The sequence below is a fragment of the Rhinatrema bivittatum genome, chromosome 9, assembly GCF_901001135.1.
Source record: "Rhinatrema bivittatum chromosome 9, aRhiBiv1.1, whole genome shotgun sequence".
Taxonomy (NCBI): Eukaryota; Metazoa; Chordata; class Amphibia; order Gymnophiona; family Rhinatrematidae; genus Rhinatrema; species Rhinatrema bivittatum.
Window position 1 is genome coordinate 97,562,846 of NC_042623.1, and position 26,933 is coordinate 97,589,778.

General features: G+C 44.1%; 2 protein-coding genes across 3 annotated transcripts in view; one reads left to right on the plus strand and one right to left on the minus strand.

Moving 5' to 3' along the window:
- The window catches only part of IFRD1 (interferon related developmental regulator 1), a 62,338-nt gene extending 55,600 nt beyond the window's left edge, over positions 1-6,738 (minus strand). Inside the window, exon 1 of the mRNA XM_029616944.1 lies at positions 6,523-6,738. Within this exon, the coding sequence (XP_029472804.1) occupies positions 6,523-6,556 (34 nt within the window). The 5' untranslated portion in view covers positions 6,557-6,738. The remainder of the gene's footprint in view (positions 1-6,522) is intronic.
- A 25-nt stretch (positions 6,739-6,763) lies between these two features.
- Positions 6,764-26,933, plus strand: part of LOC115099352 (kinesin-like protein klp-3) — a 122,562-nt gene continuing 102,392 nt past the window's right edge. The window contains exon 1 of one of the 2 annotated variants that reach the window (XM_029616936.1): positions 6,764-7,106. The gene's annotated coding sequence lies outside the window, so the exon portion shown is untranslated. Of the gene's footprint in view, positions 7,107-22,636; positions 23,349-26,933 lie in introns of those variants that run through there. The other variant, XM_029616935.1, reaches the window with a different exon arrangement.

Consider the following 26,933-nt stretch of genomic DNA (forward strand, 5'->3'; position numbering starts at 1 on the left):
AGAGTGTCTGATATTGTACTTCAGAAATGCCTATGAATAGACATGTTTTTAAAAATTTCTTAAACATGCAAGTAGCTGTTTCAGTTCTCAATTTTCTCCAGCATGTTCCATAATCCAGGCCCACCCACTGAGAGGGTACACTAGTTACTCCCCAAGTATCACCTTGACAAATGGAATTTCAGGCAACCCCTTATTCTGCGATTGTAAGGAACATGAAGGGATATATATTCTTAAGGCCACACCTAAGGAGTACTGACATGATCTCTTAAACAGATAAGCCAATGTAACAGCCAAAGCTGGAGTAATGATCTAACCTCCTGTATCCTGTCAGCAGGCTTCCAAGTTTTGTAATAACTGCAATTGGTACAGAGCTGAATCAGGAAGACCAAGCAAAAGAATTGCAGTAAACAGAACTCAGCAGAAGTACAGTCTTGTAAAAGAAATCTAAAAAGTCTGAAGGCTCCAGAGACTTAAGTTGCTTTAACAAGTGTATTTTATAAAAAAAAAAAAATTACTATTGAATGATATGTTTAGTGTGAGTGGACATTAACAAACTAGAGTCCAAAACACTAACTGAAGGAAATTTTTTAGTATGTGGCCCTTTAGGCTAATCAACTGTCTCAGGAGCATTATTTCTAGAAAGAAAATTTCTGATTAAGAGATTAGATTCAAACAATTGAGACATCACTTTTGAATTGCCTCCAGGTAGATTTTCAAATATTCAATCGAGGAGGCAACAAAACCCTGTATCGGTATCAGAAACTGATGTCAAGAGTAGATAGATGATAGCCCCAAACTGGCCAACAGTTTACACAATGGGATTAGATCGCTATTAAACAGAACTGAAGTGCAAAGCCCTGCAGCATCCCAGTGGAGATCTTAGTCCAATTAGAGAAATCTTTACCAACAATTCAGGGATGGTTTTGCCTGAGGAAGCTACCCAGCCATTTGATTCTCTGAAGAAAGCCAAGTTGACACAGTTCTCCCTAAATGGGAGGTTTCCCCAGAGTCACTTGGTCCCAGCTCCTCAACCTTAGGCTTGGGAGATATGGTGGGAAGCCTTCAGTTAGTTCCTGTGATCTCATTGTCATTACTTCAGATGTACAAATAGAAAAATCAAACCAGTGGAGACTGGAGGCAGTAATTACCACACTGGATCATCTTCAGCAACTAAATCTGGATAAGCAGTCTGCAGATTCTGCCTTCTCAGAACCTTTAAGTGGATTTCATGTCTATTGGACTAAAACTGAACACATCTGGATGTTGAATTTCACCACACGTTTTTCACCACCATTAAAACACTAAAAGCAGCCAGTTTAGAAAAGTGACATCTGCATTACTGCAGTGTTAAGACTCGTGTCTTTGTCCACAATTCCCCTAGATGCAGGACTATGAAAGACTCTGAAGAAGCTGCTAAAGGTAACACCACAGCAGCACATCAGCTGGAGCTCAGGGGCTATGACTTGCTCAGTCAGAAACCCATGAAAGAAAGCTAAATGCATTCTCAAGTAGCCAAAGTCAGCCTCTGCAATAAAGCACTTAGGAGAAGACCCAGTTATTTTCCAGCATATAAAAGGCTTTATCAAAGCTTTGGGAAGAGAAACTACAAGACATGCATTTCCCCACCACACTACTATAGAATCAGAAGTTAATTGCAGCTCAACTGCCTTGAAGAAAGCTGCTCTCTCAATGCTGTCATTTTCTTGTCTTGATAAAGCTTCAGAAAGCAGACATACCTGAGAATATACCATAAACAGATACTGTTAATGTGAGACAAGATCAGAGTCTTAGATTTGTGCTCTGTTCAGTTTATATTTATGCTTATTTAGCATTAATCATAAAAATGACTTATGCTAATGTAGCAGACATGTACTACATTAACACATTGCTACCTCCAGAGACTAAATATGACCAAAATTAAGTGAGCCTTTTTTGTATGCCAACTCTTGAAGTTTCATTTATTATGTGTGTTACTTTGCTATGCCATTTGCTATGCCACACGGCAGATTCCATTCAAAATTAAACATAGTAAATTACATAGAAACAGGTGGGAGGTCAGCAGAGATCTAAGATGGCATCATGGTAGTGAAGCTCAATGGTAGAGTCCTGAGGTACTTGACCTTGTTTCCTCAGTTTTGTGGTGTTTGGGTAGGAAGCAGAATGTGAAGGCATGGGTTTATTCTTCCAGAGCAATGCCTATGGTTGCTTCAGACCCAACTGATTCCAGAGACCTGCGGCTTCCATGCAGGCACCGACTCCAGCAACATCCATGGCTCAGCTGACAGGAAAGGGAGACTCCCTAGGAAATCTGGATGGTGAGCATCTCTAGGTTCTGAGGTGTGCCCAGCCTCAGAGGGACACCGCCTCACTGAGTGCTCAGTAGTGTGGCCCTGGCTGATGCAGACCATGTGACACTGACAAGTCAGAAGCTTCATTTCAGCACTTGAGAGAACTGCAAGTGCTGCCAGCAGGGGTGGAATTGTGAAGCAGTATTTGACAGAGCAAAATGGATACTTATTTTGGGGTGTGGGGGAAGGGACTTTAACATACTGCCCCCCAGGTACATGCCACAGCTTTTGCTAGTTATTTCCTATGGAGAGACTTTAAAGACACCTTCAGCAGCTACAATGGATGAGAGTTGCTGGAAAGCTATTTTTGACCTGGTGGGGATGGAGTCACCAGCTGATAGTCCAGCTACAGGTCAGGGAGGAGGTGACAGCTATGGAAAAAGAGAAAGTGACACTTAACATGGCAATCTGGAATATGAAGGATAATTATAAGATGGAGAATGCTGTTTGGAGATGGACATTGCAGTTTATTAAATTTACTAAAATGACTTGGCAGCAATACATTTTTCGTTATATGAGGTGTTCTCTATTCTTGAATTCTATAAATAGGAGAAAGAGCCAACATCTTCCACCCTGCTCCAGTAGATAAGGTTTAACACTCACCTGGACTGTTTTAGAGATGGGGCGACCACAACAGCACAACACTCAAAATAAAGTCACACCATGGACCTATATAGGGGCATTCTGATATTCTCAATTTTGTTCTCTATTCCTTCCTAAATAATTCCCAATATTCTATTTGCCTTTTTGACTGCTGCTTCACACAGAGCTGAGGATTTCAAGATAATGTCCACAAGGACTCAGAGGTCCTTTATCTGAGCAGTGACTCCAGAAATAGAACCCATCATGTCTCTGGAGCTAGAATTATTTTTCCCTACATGCATTGGGGATGTGAATAGTTTTTATAACAAATTGAAATATCGTACAATATTTCTCAATTTGTTATATACTGGTAAAAAATCAAACAAACATTTTTTCCCCCGAATTTGTGAAAATCGTTTTTGGGAGGTAGTGCACGCTAACAAAACAGTTTATTTTTGTTATTTTTTGTTAGCGCGTGCTAACAAAATAAAATGTCGATCCGCAGGAAAACAAGATTTTCCCATGGCCACACGAACCCAAAAGCACAAATGATCGGGCACCCGATTCACATCCCTAACATGCATTACTTTGCATCTGCCATTTAGATGCCCACTTTCACAAGGTCTTTCTGCAGTTTCTCAATCTGCCACAGTTGTAATGACTTAAAACCAAATTGTGTTATCAGCAAATGTGGTCCTCACTCGTTCCCTTTTATTGATCAGAATATGATCATTAGGATAGGTCCCAGAACAGACCACTGGGGCACTCCACTAACCACCTTTCCCCATTTGGGAAAAAACTGATCATTTAGTCCCACCTATTTACTCTTAATTCAGTTACCAGTTTGCTATAGGACACTGGCTCCTATCCTATCACCTCCCAATTTTTATTTATTTCTAATATACTGCATAACAGACTCCAGATCTGGCAAGAGCAGTTCAAATACTAAATAAAAATTACAATCCATGTTAACACTTAATCATAAAATAGCCCCCCTACCATAAAAAGATACATCATTGCCAATTCAACAGTACAACCATCTTGCTCCCCTCCCAAACATGATCCACCCCAAAATGACTAATAGGAGACCCATACTATGATGGGAAAAGCCATACCTTCACTTTTCTTGAAACAGTGAATTTGTTTCCACTCTCACCTGTAAAGGTGAATAGTCTCAGAACTTTGTCAAATGCATTCTTAAAACCAAAATATACTCAGCCAGCTCACCCTTATTTATATGGTTTAAAAAAAAAAAAAAGTCTTGTAAATTGGTACAGCAAGATTTTCCTTTGAAAACCTATGTTGACTCTCCCCCATTAAACATGTGATCAGTAATTTTGTTTAATAACTTCTACCATTTTATCAATGTCACGCTCAGTCGATGATGTCCAAGATCACTCCAGAAGGACTTTTTTAAAAAGTTGCCATCACATCTACCCTCCAGTATTCAGGTACCGTGGCTATTTATATGCTAGTTTCATGTTAGAGTTCCTTCAGAACACTAAGGTAAATACCATCTAGTTTCTGTGATGTTATTCTTGTATGTCTGAGGGATGAAATATATTGGACAGATTCTCAGTAGTTTCACTTAGTCATCACCATAAAAAATGCTTCCAGTGTGGATATGATACTGGCATCCTCCTCAGTAAAGATATATGTAAAGAATGCATTTAGTTTTTCTGCTGTTTCTTTAAGCAGCTTTTACCCCTTGGTCATCTAGTACAGGATGGGCAATTCTGGTCAGAGGAACAGAGGCAGGTTGTGTTTTCAGGATATCCCTATGATTATGCATGATATAGATTTGCATGCACTCTGCCTCAATCACATGCAAATCTATTTCATGCATATCATTAGGGATATCCTGAAACAGACTTGTTGGCAACCCTTGAATTGGAATTGTCCACCCCTGATCTAGCATATCAAATGACTCCCTCAGGCTTTTTGTTTCCAGTGTATGTGAAACTTATTTTTACCTCTATGGCAAGTTTCTTTTCAGATACTCTTGGCATATTTAATTTTGTTACATTTAACTAGCCAGTGCTTATATATTAGTGGCATGTCAAGTATATGCTATAAGTTAGCTGCAACAACTTGCCCATACTTAGTCAAGCAAAGAAATTAGTTTTCAGAAATTACACACTATGACAAGAATTATGTAGGAGGACAGAAGTATGCATTTTATCAGCACACTTAAGAACTGAATAATTGAGCCCAAGTACATTGACATAAAACCTACAAACCAGATGCTCCAAGCTTACCAAAGTAGTAAAAGCCATAAATAAAGTGAAAATATGCAAGGATTTTTCTCCCTCTACTGGTTTTCTAACAGAGCAAGTGAAAACTTGCATCCTCTGACAGCTCATTCCTGATGAAACAGGGACTGTCCAGACTAGAAGCCAAGAAAGCAACTGATATACGTGGCGTGTCAGCCATCTAGAAATCTCCCACATCAAGTATTTTAATGTTTTTTAAATTTTAAGGCAAGCACACTTTGGGCAGAAAATGTTCTCGATGTGTTCAGCATAAGGGTTTCTAGCTCTGTTTTTCTAAAATGAGACTGGCAGCCTGTTCCTCAACAGCAGCAACTGACAGCCCAGTGATCTGGGGCAAGCGAAAAGTACATCATAGCAATGACTGGGCTCGCCAGTATCGCAAATTAAAGCCACAACCCACAGCACTTGGGCAATTCCATATATGCGAGCTAATCACCTTCAGCTGAAGCCTCAAGTCACTGAGCGCTACGTTAGAACGCGTTTCCTGTCAGAGGGCTAACACGGACCAACAATCAAACCTATTTTGAGCTCCGTTAGCAATGCATCTAATGTTAACCAGTCACTGGTTTTACTCTTCCCTAGGACAAAGACCCCCGTCCCCTGCATATCTGTCAGCAACCGCAGTTGGAGACTTCTCAACCACGGCTTTCCCTGGGCACAACAGAAAGCCCCTAACAAGAGAAAGCCCTTGCGCATCGGTCACCAACTGGAAGTTTCACCACCGTCCCTGCCGGAGACGTGCGTGACGCGAACGAAGGCTGACGTGCACGCGGCGGCCACATATGCGCACGATCCGTAGGAAGTCACGATTTAGGAGCCACCATGTTGGTTTTCCGTCTGAAACCGGCTCCGGGGATCCCACCCAGTATTAGGGAGAGGCCAGAATAAGTTTTATTTTATAACATACATTAAAAGCAAAATCCAACTGCCGCGCGTGCTGCAAGCTCACGGACAGTAACATAATCAATGGGAGGAAATGACTCCAAGCAGTGTCGGATAAACACGCCACAGGACTACGATAACAGCGAAAGTCCAACTCGTCCGTGGTGACCCCACTCCGATCCCCAGCTCTACCCACGCTTCTCAGAGTTCAAGCCCCCACTGTCAAAGAGCTACTAATGCCGAGACCGCAAGGTCCAGCCAACTCCCTGCTGATGACGATAGAAACCGCAAGTCGCGTAGGGAGTGGTAGTTTTTCGGAGTCCAGTTTCGCACAAGTCACACGACAGGATCCGCGTTTTCCAACTACAGCTCCCAGGATGCTTCATTCTTGTTGCGCATGCCTAGTGGTGTGGCCTGGATGCCAGCCGGTATCTTACCTGCCCGGCTGTTCCTCTTCTTAGACTTGGGCATATCTGGAGCTTAAGGACAGCAAGAATCAGCCGATGGAAGAGCACTTTTTATTAAAACGTCTTTCAGGAATCAGATGTAGATCTCCTAACGGCAGAGGCGAGAAATGGCAGGAAGGAGAAGAAGTGAAAGAAATTCCGGTGATTGCCTGCGAACAAAAACGATACATTTTCCCTCTCGAAAACTAGGGCTGAAGCGAATGCTGGTGGCGTGGGGCTTAAATAGCAGACGACTGCTAACGTCAAGGGGCGGATCGTGACGTAGGCACGACAAAAGAACCGGCCAATCGTTAGCCAACATTTTGGCTTTTTTCCCACCCCACCCACCCGACCTCTGTGAACTTTATTTATTTATTTTTGGAGGAGGAGGCGGGGGGCGCAGCCGCAACGTTACGCAGCCACATAGCCGGCAATTGGGGGGTGGGGGTTACGGCGGTCGAACCTTCCTCTCTTGTCTCTTCGCCTAGGGAGGGTGGCTCTTTAGTAGCAGAGCTCGCCAGCAAACTCCTAGTTCTAGACTAGGAGAATCTTCTTCTTCCGCCCAGTTCATTCGGGTACGTGAAATCTTGTTGCTTCGTTTTAACTTCGACCTTACTGTTACAAGATGGATGTGTTACCAAAAAGCCAAAACCTACGTCAATTGCTTGGAAGAGCTAGAATTTTACACTTGGTTACTGAGCCAATTGGGAGAAAAAGGGGGGTTACATATAAAAACCAGAGAGCAGATGTGACCCAATATTTTGGATTGCTGGAATGACTCATTGCTTTAGCTAGGACCTGAGCTTAGGCAAATGAGTGAACCAAACGCTTGCCCTCTGGGTAAGTTTGGGGGTGAGGTTTTTGGATATTCAGCCGGGTATGTACTGGTAGCTCTTCAGAAAAGCTTACGATTTAACATAAAATACCAATATTCTGGTCAATGTCATTACAAGAGACAGTGGCAGTGAAGTGAGCAATAAGTAAGGAATGATGTAAAGTGTATAGGTAGTAGAATTAGAATCTGTATTTGCTGTAATGCTGACCTTTAAAATGTACGAATATGAAGTCTATAAATCTGTCATGCTGACCAAGAATATGTACAAATATGAACAAGAGCATAAAACCGCTGTGATGTAGATCTAAATTATGAATAATGGCACAGAATGTGATTTTCATCCAAGAATATGAATGCTGATTTTGTAAACAGTTGTGAACTTATTCTGGAGCCACGGTATATAAAATGCCTAAATAAATAAATTGTATTCTAGCTAAGAGTACACTGTTGCTGATATACTGGCAGAGTGGACACTGTTTGAGTTCTAGTCTAGATCTTAGCCTGAAGAAATCTATACATCTGGCCTCCTTCACCCTGGGTGAAAACAACAGTATTGCTTGCAAAAAAAAAAAAGTGCAGAAATAACATTTGAAGTTTCCTGCAAGCAATCAGATTGTAATGTAATAGACAATGGTAGATGAGGGTTGTATCTGTTCTGCATGTTTTTACCCCGTATGTTGTTTTTTTTGGCATATCCCTGTTTCCCAAATCCTTGGATATTATACAGATTGTATCTTCTATTCAATTGACTGTTAGTGAGAAAGTCTACTCACAGACCTTTCAATATTACCATTTCCATGCTTGTATAGAGAGACAAAACAACCTACCTACCCATATGCATGTTACTGAATTTACAGCCACAGATTACAGCAAGGTGTTCAGGATAAGAGTGGCAAGCCTTGACAACTGCTAATATTATATCATATCAGGCAATTACTAGACGCCCCATGTGACTTGTACCATGTTATACACATGGGTAGCATCAAACCTGGATTCAGGCATAGGAAATTGTCTAAGATGCCAATTTTTGAAGACACCAAATATCCAGGCCAAAGAGAAACCTGTTTTCACTTGCTTTAGGGCAGTGTGCCGGCACCATATAAATAAATATGAATATATGAAAAGGGAGATTAGTAACTGCAGCGGAAAGGAGTAGACAGGCTAAAAAAGAAGCAATAAACAGAAAATGTATTGTACAAAGAACAAAAAGCATTTTGAAACTGTGAAGGATTTCAAAGGGGCATGGGATAAACACTGTGGATCCTTAAAGTCTAGACGATGTGAATGAAGAGAAGAGGCATGGATGACGGCTACTACCTGGAGATAATATCTTTATTCAATAAACATACACACGATTAATGCGACTCCAACATTGCTCTATGCTTCAACGGCAAGAGGAAATGTGGAAAATAGGATTTGCATTCACAAAAAAGCAGGGAGTAGCTTGCTTGTTAGGCAGTTACTACCCCAAACCAAATAATGCCTGATACTTCACTTTCACTGCATATCCAGCATAGCTCACTGCTTCAACGGCAGGGGGAATGAAGAAAAGATTATTTATATTCAGACAACAACAAACAAGGACTGAATTACATAGTCTGGATAAGCAAATAAGCATGGGTGTAGCTTGCTTGTTACGGCGGGTACTACCCCGAATCAATTAAGCATGATACTTCACTTGGAATACATATCCAGCGCAGCTCACTGCTTCAACGGCAGGGGGGAATGAATTAAAGTGGAATTATATTCAGACAACCAACAAGGACTGAATTGCACAGGCTGGGTAAACAAATAAGCATGGGAGTAGCTTGCTTATTGCGGCAGTTATTACCCCTAACCAATTAAGCTAGATACTTCACTTAGATGCAGCTCCAGCACTACTCTCTACAGCAATGGCGGGGGTGGAAGTGAAATAGACCCAAAAAGTTACTAAGGGCCAAGAGTATCAGACAAATATGAGAAAAAAATGTGTGAAAGCTTGCTGGGCAGACTGGATGGGCCGTTTGGTCTTCTTCTGCCGTCATTTCTATGTTTCTATGAGATATTCTTTCTGGATCCGAGAGAGGAATGCATTTAGGGGGCAAATTCAAAGTGCCCACTTTGCACCAGATTGTAAAGGAAAAGTACACACTTCCAGGTAAATTTTCAAAGGAATTACACATGTAAATATAACGTATCTTAGCAATTTTCAAAAGCCCAGTTACTTGTGTTGAGTGCATTTAACACAGGTAAAATCTATGGACAATTCAATGGCATTTATTGCAGCCATTTTCAAATGCCCATTTACACGGATAACTTGCAGTTACATGAGTAAAACCTAGTTTTCAGTGTATAAATGCTTTTGAAAATTGACGTGAGTGCTTGACTTTTGCACCTGCTTTTTCTGTGTAGAATGTTTATGGAAAATAAACACATGTAGATTTGACGTTTCTTCGTGACTTCTTTACCAACCAGCCCCTGGGGACCATATCCTCCCAAATGCAGCTAAAAGTATGCACCTTGTTGGACACCAGGCTTACTTTGAGCCAGACTGAAGAAGGAATGATTTATCCCCAAAAATATCTTTGAAAATGTGCTCTCTTAAAGGCTGAAAAGTTTCTTTTAATCTAGACTTCCAGTAGCCAAATTCATGCTGGAGTCTTAATAGGCTGTGATACCATTTAAAGAACCAGCAAAAAAGACTTCTTTCCTGATTCACTTTTAACATCTTCCCCCTATTTTATTTCTGCTCTTCATGGCAGATAGCCAGCCCTAAATCTCCTTCCTGTCCCATCAGCTTCCAGGAAGAGTGAAGGAGATAGGCAGACTATAGCACAATTACTTTAAATTTGTAAGGACCCTTTCTGATGGGCCAATGCAGGAAGCTAAGCGTTAGAACTGTGCACTGCAAGCACAAGTTACTTGATGTTTTTTAAATTTCTGATGCAATAAGCTAATGTTATGCTAATATGTCGGGAGTCAAAAATAATGGCACAGGCAGGAAAGCATGCATGCAGCACAGGCTGAACGCACCTTTTAACTCAGGAAGGGGAGTGAGGGAGCTGCTACCCAGCGCTAGGAGTCAACAGCATTAAAACAAAAGTTTTTTTACATTGCATTCCCTTTAATGAAAGCCAGGTGTGCAGTGAGGGAAGGGCTTATAGCTAAACAGAACATCACAGGAAAAATGCAGCAGCTGGTAAGTTCAGGTCCTCTTTTTTTTTTTTTTTTATGGGCAGGGGGCATCTTTAGTTTTTATTAGGCCATAGAAAGGGCTGGAGGGCCAAATCCCGATAGGCAGTGCCACTAAAGGCTGTGTCCTGATGGCGCTGGAAACTTGACTCAACCTCTGACCAGGAGTCAAGTTTCCAGTGTTAAGAAAATGTGCGCTCTGCCAGAGCTTCTCCCTGCTTTGGGAGGGAATGCTTGATGATGTCATTAGCATGGAATTTCCATGTAAGGGCACCAAGCTGACTGCACATGTTCCAGCGCACATTTTCTGCATGCAAAACTCCCTGCAGTAAGTCTTGCACACAAAAAAATGTGCTTTCAGGTCCAGGTACAACTGTGTGTTTGGCTGAAGGAACCTTTCTGCCTCACTCTGCTTATTGGAGGAAATTGGGGAATTTAACACCTCCTCCCTGCTGACAATGGTGCTAACTCTTGTTGTCCTGTGTCTTTTCTTGAAGCCCTAAACACAAATATTTAGTACTATGGGTAGGGTTGGAGCTTTGTCAGTTGGCACTACTGCTCACAGTTTTCAAACTTGGGCTAATTCAGTTCCTTTTTATATTTAGTACTTTTTTGGCAGAGTCCTTGCATTTCCTGTAGCAGATTTTTCAAGATTCCGTGACAAATGTGCATAATTTGGCATATATTTGCATATTAAAATACAATTTCTTTTCTTGCATTATAAAAATGATCATTTTCTGATGTTGTGTCCAGTTGATTTGGTTCTTTATTGGAGGAAAAGTAATCTTAGTGACTGATACTAGAGGGAAAGGGATCTGGGCATGGGGAGAGATGGTTTCTCAGAGGAGGGAAATGAAGAAGGGATCTCAGGCAGGAGGGGATAAAGAGGAGGACTGAGGCACAGAAGAAGGAGAAGGAAAGGAGATCAGGGATGGAGGAGGAGAAAGGGGACCCTGGGAACAGGAGAAGAAAGGATGATCCATTCGCTTCACTCCCCCTAACATTGAGCTTGCCTCTCACTTACTGGTTCACTACATGTACCCAGCTGATCTCACTCACGCTGCACAAACCTCTGATCACCTCTCTCATACCCCTTAGCTCCTCAGTCTCATTCTCTTGCTCCCTCCCAATTCCCCTGCATACACTCCACAGTGCCTCCAATCCTTTCTTTCTTGCCCCGCCCTCTTCCCCATGCCCATTTGCAGCCCTGCCCCTCTATTTAGGAGATGGGATCTCAGAGGGAGATGAAGAAGGGATTTCAGAAGGATGGCTAGATGCATAGGAGAGGAGGCGAGGGGAATTGGGAACAGAGGGGAATGAGGAGAGGAAAGGAAAGGGGTTTCATAGATGGGGGAAGAGAAATGGAGCCTGATCAGGAGAGGGAGGGAGGGAGGAAAGATCCACTCACACACCCTTCCTTCAGAAGATTCCTTTTCTCTCATACAGCCCCAAACTCCTCATTCTCACACATACACTGTATGCCACCTGTTGAAAAGGTGGACCCTTGAGCCGAGACGAGGTTGTTGCTACCACCAGGGGGAGGCCCCTGTCGGTCCTCCTTGTCAGGAGGCGGTTTAGGGAGAGAAGACCCAACTGGACCTTCACCTATAACAGCCCATGTTCCCCGCAGGTTGAGCCTTTGGGTACCGGGGCCGGCAGAACTTGGGCACAGGGCTCTGAAGGTGAAGAACCAGAAGACAGAAGGCTGAAGCAACATCAGACGTACCAAGGGTCGAGGCAGGTGGTGGTCATGCAGAGGTGGAGAACTAGTCAGAAGGTCAGGACAGGCAGCAGGCAAGCAGAATCGGTGAGCCAGGCAGATCAGGCAGGCAGCGAACAAGCAGAATCGGTGAGCCAGGCAAAAGGTCAAGCAGGCAGTGGTCAAGCGGAGTCCAGAAACAAGCAGTGTCTGAACCAGGAGAGCAATCTGAGGAAGCAGGGAAGGAACTGGAGTAGAGGATCAGGAGTACCGGAGTCAGGAACTGGAGCTGGAGCAGGAGTAGGAATCAGGAATGCAGACAACTTGCACAAAAGAAGAGCAGGACCCATTGCTGAGGCCCTGATTGACGGCAGGGCCTGGCCTTAAATAGGCCCTGGTTGATGAGGTCATCAGCAAAGGCTGCAGGGCTTCAGACCCTGTCTCCCCTGCTGCTGGCCCTTTAAGAGGCCAAGCTGTCCCACACACATGTGCTGAAAGCAGGGAAGAGCAGGGCCACCCACCCCAGCAGGAAGAGCTGAGGACAACTGGCACATGGGGCACCCCGGCACGATGCCCAAGAGCACCAGCCCCAATATGTTCAGTGGCGCGGCACACGGGACACCAGTCCCCACATGGGAACACGGTGCGCCCACCACACCGACCTGGAGGTGAGTGCGGTGGTCTGTGGGGATAGCCCTCGGGCCACCGAACATCACACCACCCCTAATCCCCTCACACATTCCACATCCTCTCTGATCCCCTTCCTTATTCCACGCAACTCCTCACTTTCACATACACCAGGGCTTCCCAAACCTGTCCTGGGGATCCCACAGCCAGTCGGGTTTTCAGGATACCCATAATGAATATGTATACCCATGGAGACTCAGTGTATGCAAATGTATCTCATGCATATTCATTGTGGATATCCTGAAAGCCCGACTGGCTGTGGGGTCCCCAGGACAGGTTTGGGAAGCCCTGCACTACACACACATGCCCCCACCCACTGTCCTCTCCCTCCCATAACCCCTCCGTCTCACTGATTGACCCCATACCACCTCCCTTATTCCTTATGCACCCTTCCCACCAACACCACCAAACTTTCACCCCACCTCCCCTCTGATCCCCTCACTAGCACCTATTGAAACTCCCCCCTCCCCCTCCTCATTCCTCTGCGCCAATCCCAGTTTTCTTAAAATGGTATATAGCAGCAGTAATGGTGCCTCAGGCTGCTTCCGCTTTCTATACAGCCTAGGGCCAGAGTGTCGTGCTTTGAACTGCAAAGGCTCTCATAATATAATGTGATTTAAAGCTCAACTCTCCTGCTGTAGGCTGCACAAGAAGAGGAAGCAGCCCGAGGCACTGCATTGCTGCTACTATACTCTGATTTAAAGAAGCTGGGATCGGCGCTGGGGGAGGGAGGGTAGATGAGCAGTGATGGTAGCCAGTATATCTTTGTCTTTTGGTCTGCTACAGCAAATCCAGAGAGCAGAAGCAATTCTCCCGGAAGGGCTGGATTTTGCAGACCCACCCGAATTTTCTTCACAGCATTAGAAATAGATTATACTCTACTAGGTGTAGATGACTTGCAAAAAAAAGACAACCACTGTTCACAGAAATGACAAAAAAGGAACTGTTAATATATCCCAAAATAACAAAATTCTTCTCTTGGGCATTTCTATTATTAAGGGCATTAACTTGGGAACAAGCTTGGAAGGTAACAAAAATGTCAAATGTCTACCAGGATCTTCAGCTAGCAGGAATAAAAAACATTCTTTGTACTATGGCAGAAGAATGGAATTCGGACACTAATCTTATAATCTTGTATCTTTGTACTTTTAATATGTGATTTTATTGTTTGATGTTATTTATATTTTTTATTTTATGATTGTTTCTATTTTGTTTGTCACCTTGCTCATTTTTGATATGTGCAGAATATAAATTTCAAAAAATAATCCATTTGGGTACCAATGACCCTAGCAATAAATGAAGTCAGTAAAGTACAGAGAGATTTCCAGATGTGAGGGAATAGGCTCAAGCATCAGGCAAGGACAGTAGCGTTTTCAGAGGCATTGCCTGTTCACGGTAAGGGAGATGAAAAGCTTGGTCAGTTGCAGCCTCAGGCAGCAGGGATTCCTGGAAGCCCTGGAGAAACCTGCACTGAGCAGCAGCTGCAACCCTAAAAGGGACCCAACTGGATTGGGGGTGGGTTCCATGTAGAAAGTTGATCTGCTTTGGGAAGATGCACCTAAAATCGCTGCTGGGCAGATTAGATTGGCCTTTTGGTCTTTATCTGCTGTCATTTACTATGTTTCCCACAGCCACTGAATTTCAGGGGACCTTGCTTTTATGCAACCCACTTATTTTATTTATTTTATTTATTTAAAAGTTTTATATACCGCACAATGGGTAGGGAACTATCCGACTAGGCGGTTTACATAATCACACATACATAATTAAGCAATACGTAAATACTCCATTTGAATGTAATAGTGCATTTTAATGTAAACCAATTAGTACCCTATATATGAGAGGGTTATTCTATGTGCAATGCAGAGATATTTGGAAAGAGATTATTTTAGGCTATATATACTAAGTATTTTTCCAATAGACTCTAAGAGGATGATATTCAGTACAACTTAGCCGGAAAAGTTTCATATGAATGATAGTTTGTACGTTGTCCAGAGTTTGAAATGGAATAAGTAATAAATATTTTTTAAGTATTTAATACATCCCAAAGGAGCTACTATGCCAGCTGGAAAACCTGTCACCAATCCACCCTTCTGTTGGTGCCTTCTACATTCTATTAAAAGGGGTAGATTTTAAGAGATGCGCACATTTCCTGGCACGCCCGCATGGATGTGCCGATTTTATAACACGCATGTGCATCACCGCATGCATGTTATAAAATACGATACCCGCATGCACACATGCGGCCAGGTGGCATCTTGAGCATGCAAGGGGGGGAATTGTTTTATAAAAATGCGTGGCAACGTGATCCGGCCATTTCCAATTCCCTCCCCGTCCTCTCCAATTAAGGAGCAGAGTGGGAGGGAACTTCTCTACCTCCCTTCCTCCTCTGCCTCCCTTTTCCCCTCTCCTCCCCGACCCCTAAAACCTCATTTCCTATCTTTTTTTTTTTTTTTGGGGGGGGGGGGGAACTTACTTCATCTGAATAGATGAAGTAAGTTCCACATGCACTGCCCTGGGACAGGGCATACTGCATTTAATTCTCATCAACTTGTAAAACATTAGATCTGCATTGATTTCAATGTACTTTATTTTCACTTTAAATTGTACAGAATGTTCCAAATTTTGCTGCAAGAAATATTCCCTTCTCCCCTAGTTCTAGCCTTCCAACAACCACCTAACCAAAACCTTATAAGCTAAACCAAAAAAATGAATAAGGAGTAAGCTCCAAATAGAAACCCACAGAGAAGAAAATGGGACAAAACCCTGCAAGACACCACAGGGCTCTACAGCTACCCACATGGGTAAGATTTTCAAAATACAAGATTCACATTCATGCTTCTCTATAAGGTCCAACACAAAATATGTGAAGATAGATGCTACATCAGCAGGGGCCTTCATTTTCAGATTTTATTTTTCCAGGGAATATCTCAATATTTATTATAACGAACAAAAATGGGAGAAAGTCAGTGGGACAAAAATGATTCATTTTTCCCACTCATTTTCTCCCATTTTGTTATAATAAACACTGAGAAATTCCCAGGAAAATATAAAATAAAAACTGAAACAAAGGTCCCTATACATCAGTGAAACAAGCCAAAAATTATGGACAAGAATGAATCTTCACAGACAGGAAACAACACATCACAGAGAAGAACAGGGATAGCTGAGCAAGTGAACATTTCTCAAAGGAAAATCCCAAGGTCTGTACTCAAAAGCATTTAGCCGGATCAGTCACACAAAGATGAGATTTCTACAATGTTCTCTCGTCAAATCTTCACTGATGTGTACTGTGCTGTTCGTATGTCTCACCGTGCATGTAACACTGGCCCAAAATCCTAGACCACCATCAAAACCTCACTTTGAGTTACTAGAGGACCCTCCTGTAGTGGTATATATAGATGGCAATTATGTGTGCCACCCCAGAGGCTCTCTCTCTCTTCTCCACTCCTCTCCCCCGAGTATGCCCGAAATAGAATTTGCAATAAATATCATGAATTCCGTTTCGGGCATATCGCACAGCTTAATGCCAGGAAAAAAGGTGTAGTTATTTCCGGCATTAAAAGTGTGCAATAACTTGCGTTATGCTATCATGCACTGTGGTAATGCCCCCTCATTTTCATAGATCCCAGCCAAACTCCTCCCCTTTGAGTAAATTCCATAAATTTGCATTCGTGCTGTGTGTTGCAATAAACATTGCATGTGTTATGCTGTTATCACGGGCGTTAGGCCCTAATGCCCATGATAATGCCATAACACATTATGATAAATGACCCTGTAAGTTAGGGATGTTCCAGAGATGTAAATGGGAGAATTTCTGTTAGCTGGCTAAATCATCTGGCTAATTATGATATTCAAAGTTAGTCAGCTAAGTCTGGTCAGGTCAAAAACTGAACTAAATTAGCCGGCTAACTTTGATATAGACGGCTATATTCAATAGTGCAGCTGCACTGTTGAATATACCTCCAAAGTTAGCTGGATAAGTTTATCTGTCTAACTTTGCTATCTAATCAGTGACAGAATATGTACCTCCTCCTGGACGGCATCTCAGCTACTATAAAAAAAAATATATGCTTCTCTTTTAGGGTGAACTTTTGCCAGTGAGAGGGTCAAGAAATTCAAATCTCAGGATAGTCCAGCTAACTGTAAATATTGACCACCAGATTTTAAATCATGCTAATTCTTCCTATTTTTAACAAAAAATTGATCTTCTTACTTTCATTTCTATGGAGTGGCTCTCCACTCTCACGGTGAACCTCTCAGTGAAACCCTTCCATTCCAGAGTGACCAGCAGATATGTTTTCCTTTTATACACAGTTTCTTATCATGGAAAATTATTTCTCTTTTAGCTAAAACCTGAACCAAAAATGGAACCAAGTCATTTTGCTAAAACAGGAAACTTACAATGGATCATTTATTTATTTTATTCACATCAGTTTATATTCAGGTACTATAGGTATTTCCCTATCCCCAGAGGGCTTATAGTCTAAGTTTGTACCTGAGGGTAATGGAGGGTAAAGTGACTTGCCCAAGGTCACAAGGAGTGACAGCAGGACTCAAACCCTGGTCTCCTGGTTTATAGCCCGCTGCTCTAACCACTAGGCTATTCCTTTCACCTGAATACTTATGTTACACAGGCACAAAAGTAGCCATTGCCACATTTAATATTTCTGAAACAATACTTATTCACTTTATACTCCTTGCATGTGCAAGTGGACGTGAATGAGCAGTCATAAATGTGAGATTCAGTTGTTGATCTTCATTCAGAGAGTAACCATGTTGACTGGGGAATGACATGTTTCATATGGTGAGAGAGCATCCTTTCAAATCCAAACTTGTTGGTATGTTCTGAGGACATGCAGCTGAAAACTATTGGATGTTGTGAGAGACAGCTTGAGTTGCATGCTGACATGGTAGTGATATAATCTGTACAAAGTTCATCCATTGAGCAGTTGGTGGTGAGATTTAAAATGTTGATTGCAAATCTTTCCAGCTGTTGTGTCATTTGTAGTGAGATATCATCATCACCTAGATGTTCAAAGAACTGCAGGTCATTGTGTTGTCATAACCAGCTTAAGAGTAGCTTTCTTGCTTCCAAGCTTTTGCTGGTATTGCACTCGTGAGAGTGTATAAAACTGGTAAGATATGACATACTCCATCTCCCATTTCATATAGGGGGTAAAGAGTATTGATATTTCCCAGTCCAACTAGAACCAAAATGTCAGGAAAAAATGCAACCCCAATACCATCATATCAGTGTGAGGGAACCAAACAACAGCTCTTGAACCTGAATTGCATGCTAAGCATGGGTCAATATCCACATAGCCCAGTGATGGTGAACTCCAATCCTCGAGTGCCACAAACAGGCCAGGTTTTCAGGATATCTACAATGAATAGGCATGAGAAAGATTTGCATGCACCGCCTCCATTGTATGCAAATCTATCTCATGCCTATTCATTGTGGATATCCTGAAAACCTGGCCTGTTTGTGGCACTCGAGGACTGGAGTTCACCATCACTGGTATAGCCTCTTCATCACAACAAACAAGATCCATAAGCTCTGTGACAGTCTCTGTCAAAATGAAAACTCTGAACTTCCTATTGATAAGCCCTGCCCCCAATTCTGTAATTCAGGAAATACACATACATGAGGTCTTGTAGCATAATTGTGGCCACTTGGCTATATGACAAGTTTCCAGAAGGAGCTTTGCTAATATTGCCCTTCTACAGCAGAGTAAACTAAACTATTAAGAGATAAAGAAGTCTGCCCAAGGTCACACACAGACAAAAGTACAATGGCAATATACTGGGATCACATGAGTTCCCTTGACTTGAAGAAAAAAAAACCAAAAACCCACTGACTAGTGATGATTGATTTGTTCACTCTTTTCATTTGCAGCAGTTCTTCAGCTGTGTTAGTAAACGCCTGCCATGGTTCATTCCCCAGTGGGATATCCACTGACATAAGAGAAGTAAACAATTGCATTTCAGTGTATTGTGTCTATCTCCTGGTTCAGAGTGCTTCTTGTTTCTCTCTCTTTGGGTTATTTTGAGATGATTAAAAAATCTATATTTAAAGATAAAACTGAGCCCTCATTTTTATTTTACTTTGTAAATACCTTTTTTTAGTTCAGAAAAGATTGTTGCATACAAACAAAGAAAAGAAATGAAGGTAAGGGAGGCAGTTTCCTAACTGCCAGCATTGGTGCAAAGTCTGCGGGTACGTTTCATTGGCGTATCTGGCACCCACTTTCACTGTCAAAATTATCCCAGGAAAGCTACCTGCACACATGTCCACCTGCAAAGCTGCAAGGGTAGTTTTCAGAAAACGTATGGGCATGCTTCAGAAAATTCAAAAGTATGTGCGTAAGTACAGACCCCCCCCCCATGACTCCCCTCCGGGAACACCTCGTCACCCTGCAGGTAAAGCTATGGGTAAAAAGTGGCAGGACGCACAGAGGGAGGACAGCAGTCGTAAAGCCCTGCTGTACCTACGGAAACCGCTTTGAAAATTGCCCTCAGTAATGTTTATAATGGTCACGGATAACTGCTTGTACCAGCGAAAGCCTGTGTTCATTAGCAGAAGTGACTCTGCTAATCCCTTCTTAATGTAATCAATTAAGCAGGTAATGAAATGCCATTTTAGTGAATAGCAGGAACACTCTGCATTCATAAATCAATTCATACCTCATCAAGCTATTTAACGAGTTAATTACTTACTTTCCAAAGAGGAATACCAGAAAGCTGATGAGTACAGACTGCTCCATCAGAATGCTCATTTTACAGTCTGACTCAAACATTTTAAGAACAGTGCATAATTACAGTAACTTATGAAATAACTGTGGCCTTTTAAAAGAGTTGATGTTCTCCTTAAGTTAACTCTGAAGTCCTTTGAAATGAATGCTGCAGCCTCTAAGCATCAAAAAAATGTTTTGGGTCTTACTGCTGCTTATGGTGGGAAGAGAGAGAGTGTGTGTGTGTGTGTGTGTGCACGCGTGTATGCACACACGTGTATGTGTGTGTAGGGGGGGGGATAGTTCTGAAGTGGAAGTACCAAGGCCTTCATTCACCAATGCCAGAGGGTTTTCCCCTGATTAAATGTCACCTTCTGGAGCCGGTGCTTTGATTAGGGAAACTAGGCAGTCGCCTAGATTGCCAAGATTTTGGGGATGGCAATATCTCACCAGCACAAAGGGGCCGATGCAATAATTGCATGCAGAAAATGGGCGCTCAGCCACCTCTCCTGGGTGCGGGAACCAATATTTAAATGAGGGATTGTGTAAATGTGCGTCCCTAGCCTCTCTTTGGCATCGGGCACACACGAGAGGTGGCTGTCAAGTGGGTTGGAAAAACAGACGCTCAATCTATGAACGTCCGTTTTCTCCCGATATCGGCATAAACACAACAAGATACACGGCCTGGACTGTATATTTTGTGTGAGTATTGAGCGTGCAGAATTTTTATTTTTTTCAAAAACCTTTTTTTTACAACTAAATACTGCTTTATTTGGTTCCTTCTTAGTATTGCTTCGATACTATTAGGAGGAATCAAGGACAGCAGGATTTTTCTTCTTCTTTTTTTAATGTGCCCTTGAGCGTGGCATACCTTGGTGTAAACTTTGCCACGTTGCCAGGGCGCACTGGCCACCCAGAAAAATTATTGAATCACACGGATTAGCTAATAGCCTCATCTAAATGAATTTACATTGAATGAGCACTATTACCTACACAGTGATTTGGACGCGCGCATTTTGGACACGCTAATCCCTGTATTGGCTCGGGGGCTATGGACACGCGTCAAGATGTGCATCCAATCGCGTGTTAAGCCATGCACAGCGGCTAGCACATAGTTTTGCAGCGGCCCCAGTGACCAGAAGTGGGAAAACCAATACTGCAAAGAAAGGAATGCTGTGGAGGTTGGGTGTGCATGAACAAAAAGGTGCCAAATCCTCTTGCACCAGCCCTGCTCTTTTGTCCAGGTTTCTGTGCAGGCTGTGCTGCTGCTCAGTCCCTGATGTTGATGTGCAGCCATCCTACACTGCTTTTCAGAGTCAGTCCCTCAGTCCCCAGTTTCCTGCAGTACCTCAGGGGTAGATTTTGCATCGAGAGAAAATTCTTTGGCAACATTTCTGAAATTCTGCAGCAATTTTGTGATTCATTGGCATAAATGTGACTGTAACGCCCACTTGACCACTTAACCTTGTGTTCATGGGTCTGGGACCAACCTGGCAGGAGCCCCCCCCCCCAGAGCAGACTCTGTCAGTCCTCACATTCTTGGCACCTATTGCCTCCACCTGGGGGAAGTAGGTGTTAGTGGGTGAGATTTCCCTCCCTTCACCCCAGGAAAACAAATGGGACTGTGAATAAGGCTGGCAGTCTGTACAAATATATACAAGTTTATTAGATTATACAAGCATATACATTACTACTTGACTATGTACATCGCTAATAACATGTCAAACAGCACACTTATCTACGCGTGGTTAGTAGTCTCAGACCACACAACTATATACATTTCTACATGACTATGTACATCGCTAATAACATGTCAAACAGCACACTTATCTACGCGTGGTTAGTAGTCTCAGGCCATGCAACTGTATACATTTCTACAAGGTAGCAAGAACATATAATATTTAGCAATTTGGGGTTGTTTGCCCCCACAGTATACCACCATATAGAATAGAAGGAACCTCTTTGGTTCCTGATTATTATTATTATTATCCTCTCCCTTTATTTTTTTCAAGTCTCCCCATGTGAAAAGATGCAACTGGGCTGGTGGGCAGTGTTGGTGTTGAGGGAAGGGTTTGCTGTATGTAAACCACTGGCCTCTTCTGGGTCCACCCCCTCCTGGGGTACCCAAATCTGCCACTGTCCTTCAATGTCCCTCCCTTGGTAGGAAGGCTTGGGTTTACAACTCACTAAAACACTCCACAGTCGTAGCTTTCAGTTGATTGTAGCTCCATTAAGCTCATGCACTGTTACCCAGCTAGGATCATAAGTGATTCTTACAAAGTAACTTTTTTTTTTTTTTTGTTAAAAGATTATGACTTAAACAGGACAATGGAAAAAGAATAGATTTCATCCTGCCATGCTTTTGTTTCTGTTGTTTGACCCTCAGTAGCTCACTTCATTTCAACCAAAAGGCTAAGATACAAACAAGACCAAGAAACTTTTTAGAAAATGTTATTCCAGAGAACTTATATGATTACTCTTCCACCTTGCTTTACTCTCTTTGAGCTTGTCTGAGAACTGGGTATCCAAGGTTCTGACTCCCCTTGTTAGTCAGGGTGAAAATCTGTTTGTTTCCCAGGACTGTTTTTTCAGTACATTTCTCTCATAAATACCTTTCTCATTCCAAATTCTCCAATGCAGAACTTTTCCAGTCATAGTTCTGTATGATTTAAAGTGATATTTCACTGCCATGTTGCGAACAGTAGTCCAGGGGGCTGTGACATGCAAATTCCCCTAACAAAGTAAAGGGGGTGAGGTATAAAGGGTCATGTGAATACACTTCTTTAGGGTACATTTTCTGTGAAGGACAGAGAGTTCAGAGTAGAGAATGACAGCGAGCACATATTATTATTATTACTCATTTGTACAGTACATACCAGATGTGTACAGCACAGTACAGAGACACATAATGAAGCTTACAATCTCGTTAAGACGGTCAGAGAAGGCACCGCCAAAACAAACCAGCGGCTATAAGTTACAATATGAGGAAGAATGAGGCACAATTAGTGTTACAGGATGTACTGTACCTGAATGCACCTTGAGTTACCGATGTGGGTCATTTTGAAGCTGTAAAGGCTCCATCAAGCAGTTTGTAGATGGATTGGAGGGCATGGATAAGGAGGGGGAAGGCATTTGTGCAGAGCAGAAAGAAGAAATCCAATCTACAGAATTTACACCCCGACCTGATCCTAAATCCGGCTAAAAAGGGGACTGGAGAAGGGGGCTGCAGGTCAGGATCGCCCCTCCCGGGATCCTTTCCTTTTCCATAGCTGTGAGGGCTGGTACGGGCTGGGCACCCCGGCATCTCCCGGAGCGGGCTCGGAGGGTCCCGGGAGGGCCGGGCAGAGATGGAGGCGCGGTCTGTAACTAACACACAGCATCGGCTCTGCCCGCCCAGCAACGGGAGCACCGGGACCTGCAGGCACACAGAGCTCCCGGCACCGGGATCCAGGAAGAACACACGGGGCTGCCTTGCACTCAGCACCGGCATCTACGAGCACACGGAGCTCCCTGCACTCAGTACCGGGATCCTCGAGCACACGGGGCTCCCTGCACTCAGCACCGGGATCCACGAGCACACGGCGATCCCTGCACTCAGCACCGAGATCCACGAGCACACGGCGATCCCTGCACTCAGCATCGGAGTCCATGCAGCCCAATTATCTCCTGCCCCCGCACATTCTGACAGAAGGTAAGTGCTCTGCAGCCGCTGCTTATTTATTTCAAGCTAACCTAAATACCAATCTGTTGAAGGTGGTCTTTGAAGCTATCAAATTACCTTTTTTGGGAGATCAACTGGACCGTGTCCGGTCGGTCGGTCAAGATAATAAGGTACAAGGCTCAAAACGGGAGCAGGCTCCTTCTGGTCAGGAAGATATGACCGGGGGGGGGGGGGGGCTGTTTGGAGAACGGGGGATAGCGAGTGAGTCAGACAGTTTGTTAGGAAAGGGTTAAGGATTAGAAGGGGGTGGGGGTGATGCAGCGGAGGTTAGTGCCTGCTGGCTGACATTATTGTAATTTAAGGTGCTGGCTAGGTGCTTGGCATATAAGATGCAGGGGGAGCCTCAGCTGCATGGGCGCTTGCTGTGGTCTATGTTGCTTACTCTTCTCTTGTGTTTAATTTTCCTTTCTCCTGTTCACTTCCTGCCTTAGTTGTATCTAGTTATACCCCTTTTCTTCTTTATTTCCTTGTTTCTTTCTTCCCTGTCTGTTCCCCTCCTTCTTTTTTTCCTCCTGTTTCATTCTTTTACCCTTTCTTGTCATGGATTCTGAGGAGGCTGCCATGGCTGGGGATTTTGCAGGTGAGGAAAGAGGAGCCGAGCTGTTGCTCGGTCTTAGCGTTCCTGCTGGTGCCGTTCCCGCGGTGAGTTCTGGGATTCCTCCTCCTGGGGTCGTGGAGGGGCCGTTTCACCCCCCCCCCCCCCGGGTCGATATTTCAGCTCCCCCTGCTGCTGCGGTCTCTGAGTTTATTTCAGCGGCTCGTTCCGCGTGCTCAGTGGGGGCGGGGTCGACTAGGGGGCGTTCCTCTGGTGCTAATCCGATGGGGAGGGGGGCTTTCCCGGTGCGAGAAACTCAGAGCAGCCCTTGGTGGCTACCTCAGGGTTTAAATGCTGGAGCTGCTGCTTCGTTGTGCAGGCCTGAGCAAGGTGAGTGGAGTCAATGTGGGTGTGCAGGGGTTAGCGAGGAAGGTTTCTGGGGGACAGAAGGTCGGTGGTCGGACTGGGAGGGAATTCCCAGTGCTGCCCCCTTCTTTTGGGCGGGTGAGAATCGGATCGCAACATTCGGTGATTTCAGGGATGTATCTGCGTGGGGTCCAGTGGGAGGGAGGCGTATGGGGGGTTGGCGTGGGGGTCCTGATTGGATACGACCTCAGGGTCCGACCTTCCCAGAGGGTCTGGGTACAGCAGCTGCAGGGAGGGCAGATTTTTGGTGGGGATTCAATGCAGGGAGACCTTAGTCAGGATGGTCGCAAGGAATGGGAGGGGATGGATTTTTATCTGCGGGTTTTAGCTCCCGGGGGGGGCGTATGGCACAGGAGGGAATGTCTCCTTGGCTCCGGGATGCTGAGACTTCCCAAGGGAGGGGTCAGCACTTAGGTTTGGCTGTTGGTGTGGCGCCTTCTGCTGTGGTTTCTGCTTTTGCTTCCCAGGAGATCCCGGATTCTGGATTTTCTGATGGGTCTAGCACTTCGACACACAAAGGCTGGAAGAGCAGATTGCCGAAGCCCGGGCAGGGACAGTGGGTCTGGAAATGGGGGAGCCTAATACTCAGGGTGAGTTTGCTGAGGGAGACCCTAGGCCCAGCAGTGGGGCATCAGATAGGGTGGGTGGTAGTTGTGAGTGAGAGGCGTAGGGGGGCTGGATCTTGTGAAAAAGAGCCTTCTGAGTCAGAATCCTGTGCGCGGGAGACCGCCAGATCTAAAAAGAAGGGCAAGGCTAAGCGTTCCAGAAAGCGCAGCGGATCAAGTTTGTCTGATATACCCTCTTCGTCTTCTTCAACCTCGTCAGCTAGTTCAGTGACCTCATCGGAAAGTGGGTCGAAGAATGGCGGCACGTCGAGAGGTACCCCGGCTTTGGGGTACCTCTCGACGTGCTTTGGGAAGAAGCTTTGGGAAGAAGTGCCGAGATATTTGAGGAAGAAGATTCGGCGTTGCAAATTCACTGACATCTTTAAATTACAGATGGGGCAAAAGGAAGGAGAAGAAGAAGAAGGGCAGAACTGATCATTTCCCAGGAATGCAATGAAAGGTCGCTAGGAACACGCGCAACTGGATTCGGGCCTTTCTGCGACTTGCAAGTGTTATTGGACATCGGAGTCCGACGCAGTATGGTCCTCTGTTGTTCTACGTGGATGGCATACCAGCCGCTAGCAAGGAATACGAGGGATGGTCGTGATTGAACTACGACGAAAGGTTTAGAGATAGGATGGAGGAAAATAGGTTTATGTCCTGGGGCACTCAGGCCATGAGTAAGCCATAAACTCACTCAGGACGTGAGTTTATGGCTTACTCAAATGGGTTCCAAGGTCCCTTCCAGCGTAATGAGCATGGGCTTTGGCCAGGGTTTGGGAGCAAACTGGCCCTTTCGTGGCGGAGTCCCCCAAGCGGGGCAGGTAAGTCAGGAAAAGGCGGGGGGGACATTTGTTGGCGGTTTAACCGATCCACATGTATGTTCCCGGAGTGTAAATTTCGACCTGCCTGTGCAAACTGTGGAACCGGACATGTTGCTACCAAATGTGTCAAGCGGGGAGGAGATGGGGCATCTGTTATGCCCAGTCAAAAAGGGTTGCCCAAATGAGACATTTGAAAGGGCGTTTACCCCCATTCGCCTATCTGCCTTATTCCCTTGGTTGAAGATTTATCCATTAGTTGAGACTGCCCTGCTGTTATTTTGGTGGTTTATGGTTGGTTTTCATATTCCATGTATAGCGTCCGGATTGATTGGGGGGAGGGGAGACAATTGGCCTTCGGTAAGGAAGAAACTAGAGGTGGTAAATACCAAATTACAGAGTGAGATTTAACTGGGAAGAATAGCTGGGTCCTTTAGCTCTCCGTCTTTACAGAATATGGTTTTATCCCCGCTGGCGGTAGTCCCAAAAAAGGAGCCAGGAAAGTATAGATTAATTCATAATCTGTCATTTCCTGAGGGTCAGTCGGTTAACGACTTCACTCCTATGGAATTGTGCACTGTACGGTATGCTTCCTTTGATTCAGCCATTCGTATGATTAAGAGATGTGGCCAGAATGCATTGATGGCTATAGTGAATATCGAATCCGCCTTTCGATTATTGCCAGTTCACCCCAATAGTTTTCACTTATTGGGTTTTCGGGTCAATAACCAGTTTTATTTTGATAAATGCATGCCTATGGGGTGCTCGATAGCATGTGCCTACTTTGAGGCTTTTAGTTCGTTTCTCCATTGGGTGATGGAGCAGTTATTTGGTTCCGCCAATATAGTTCATTAACTTGATGATTTCTTGTTGATGGTAAAGCAGAGACCGATGAGTGCGGCAGGTTGTTGCGGGGTTTTCAAAAAGCAGCGGTCGAGTTTGTTATTCCCTTGTCTCCTGGGAAAATGGAAGGTCCTTGTACAAGACTCCTGTTTGGGTATTGAGGTGGATTCTGTTTGTATGATGTCTCATTTACCAGCAGATAAAGGTGGGCGCATGAGGGCCCTAGTAGACGAGGGGTTGCGTCAAATGAAGATGACGCTGCAGCAGTTCCAATCCTTGGTGGGTAATCTCAACTTTGCGTGTAGGGTGATTCCTATGAGTCAGG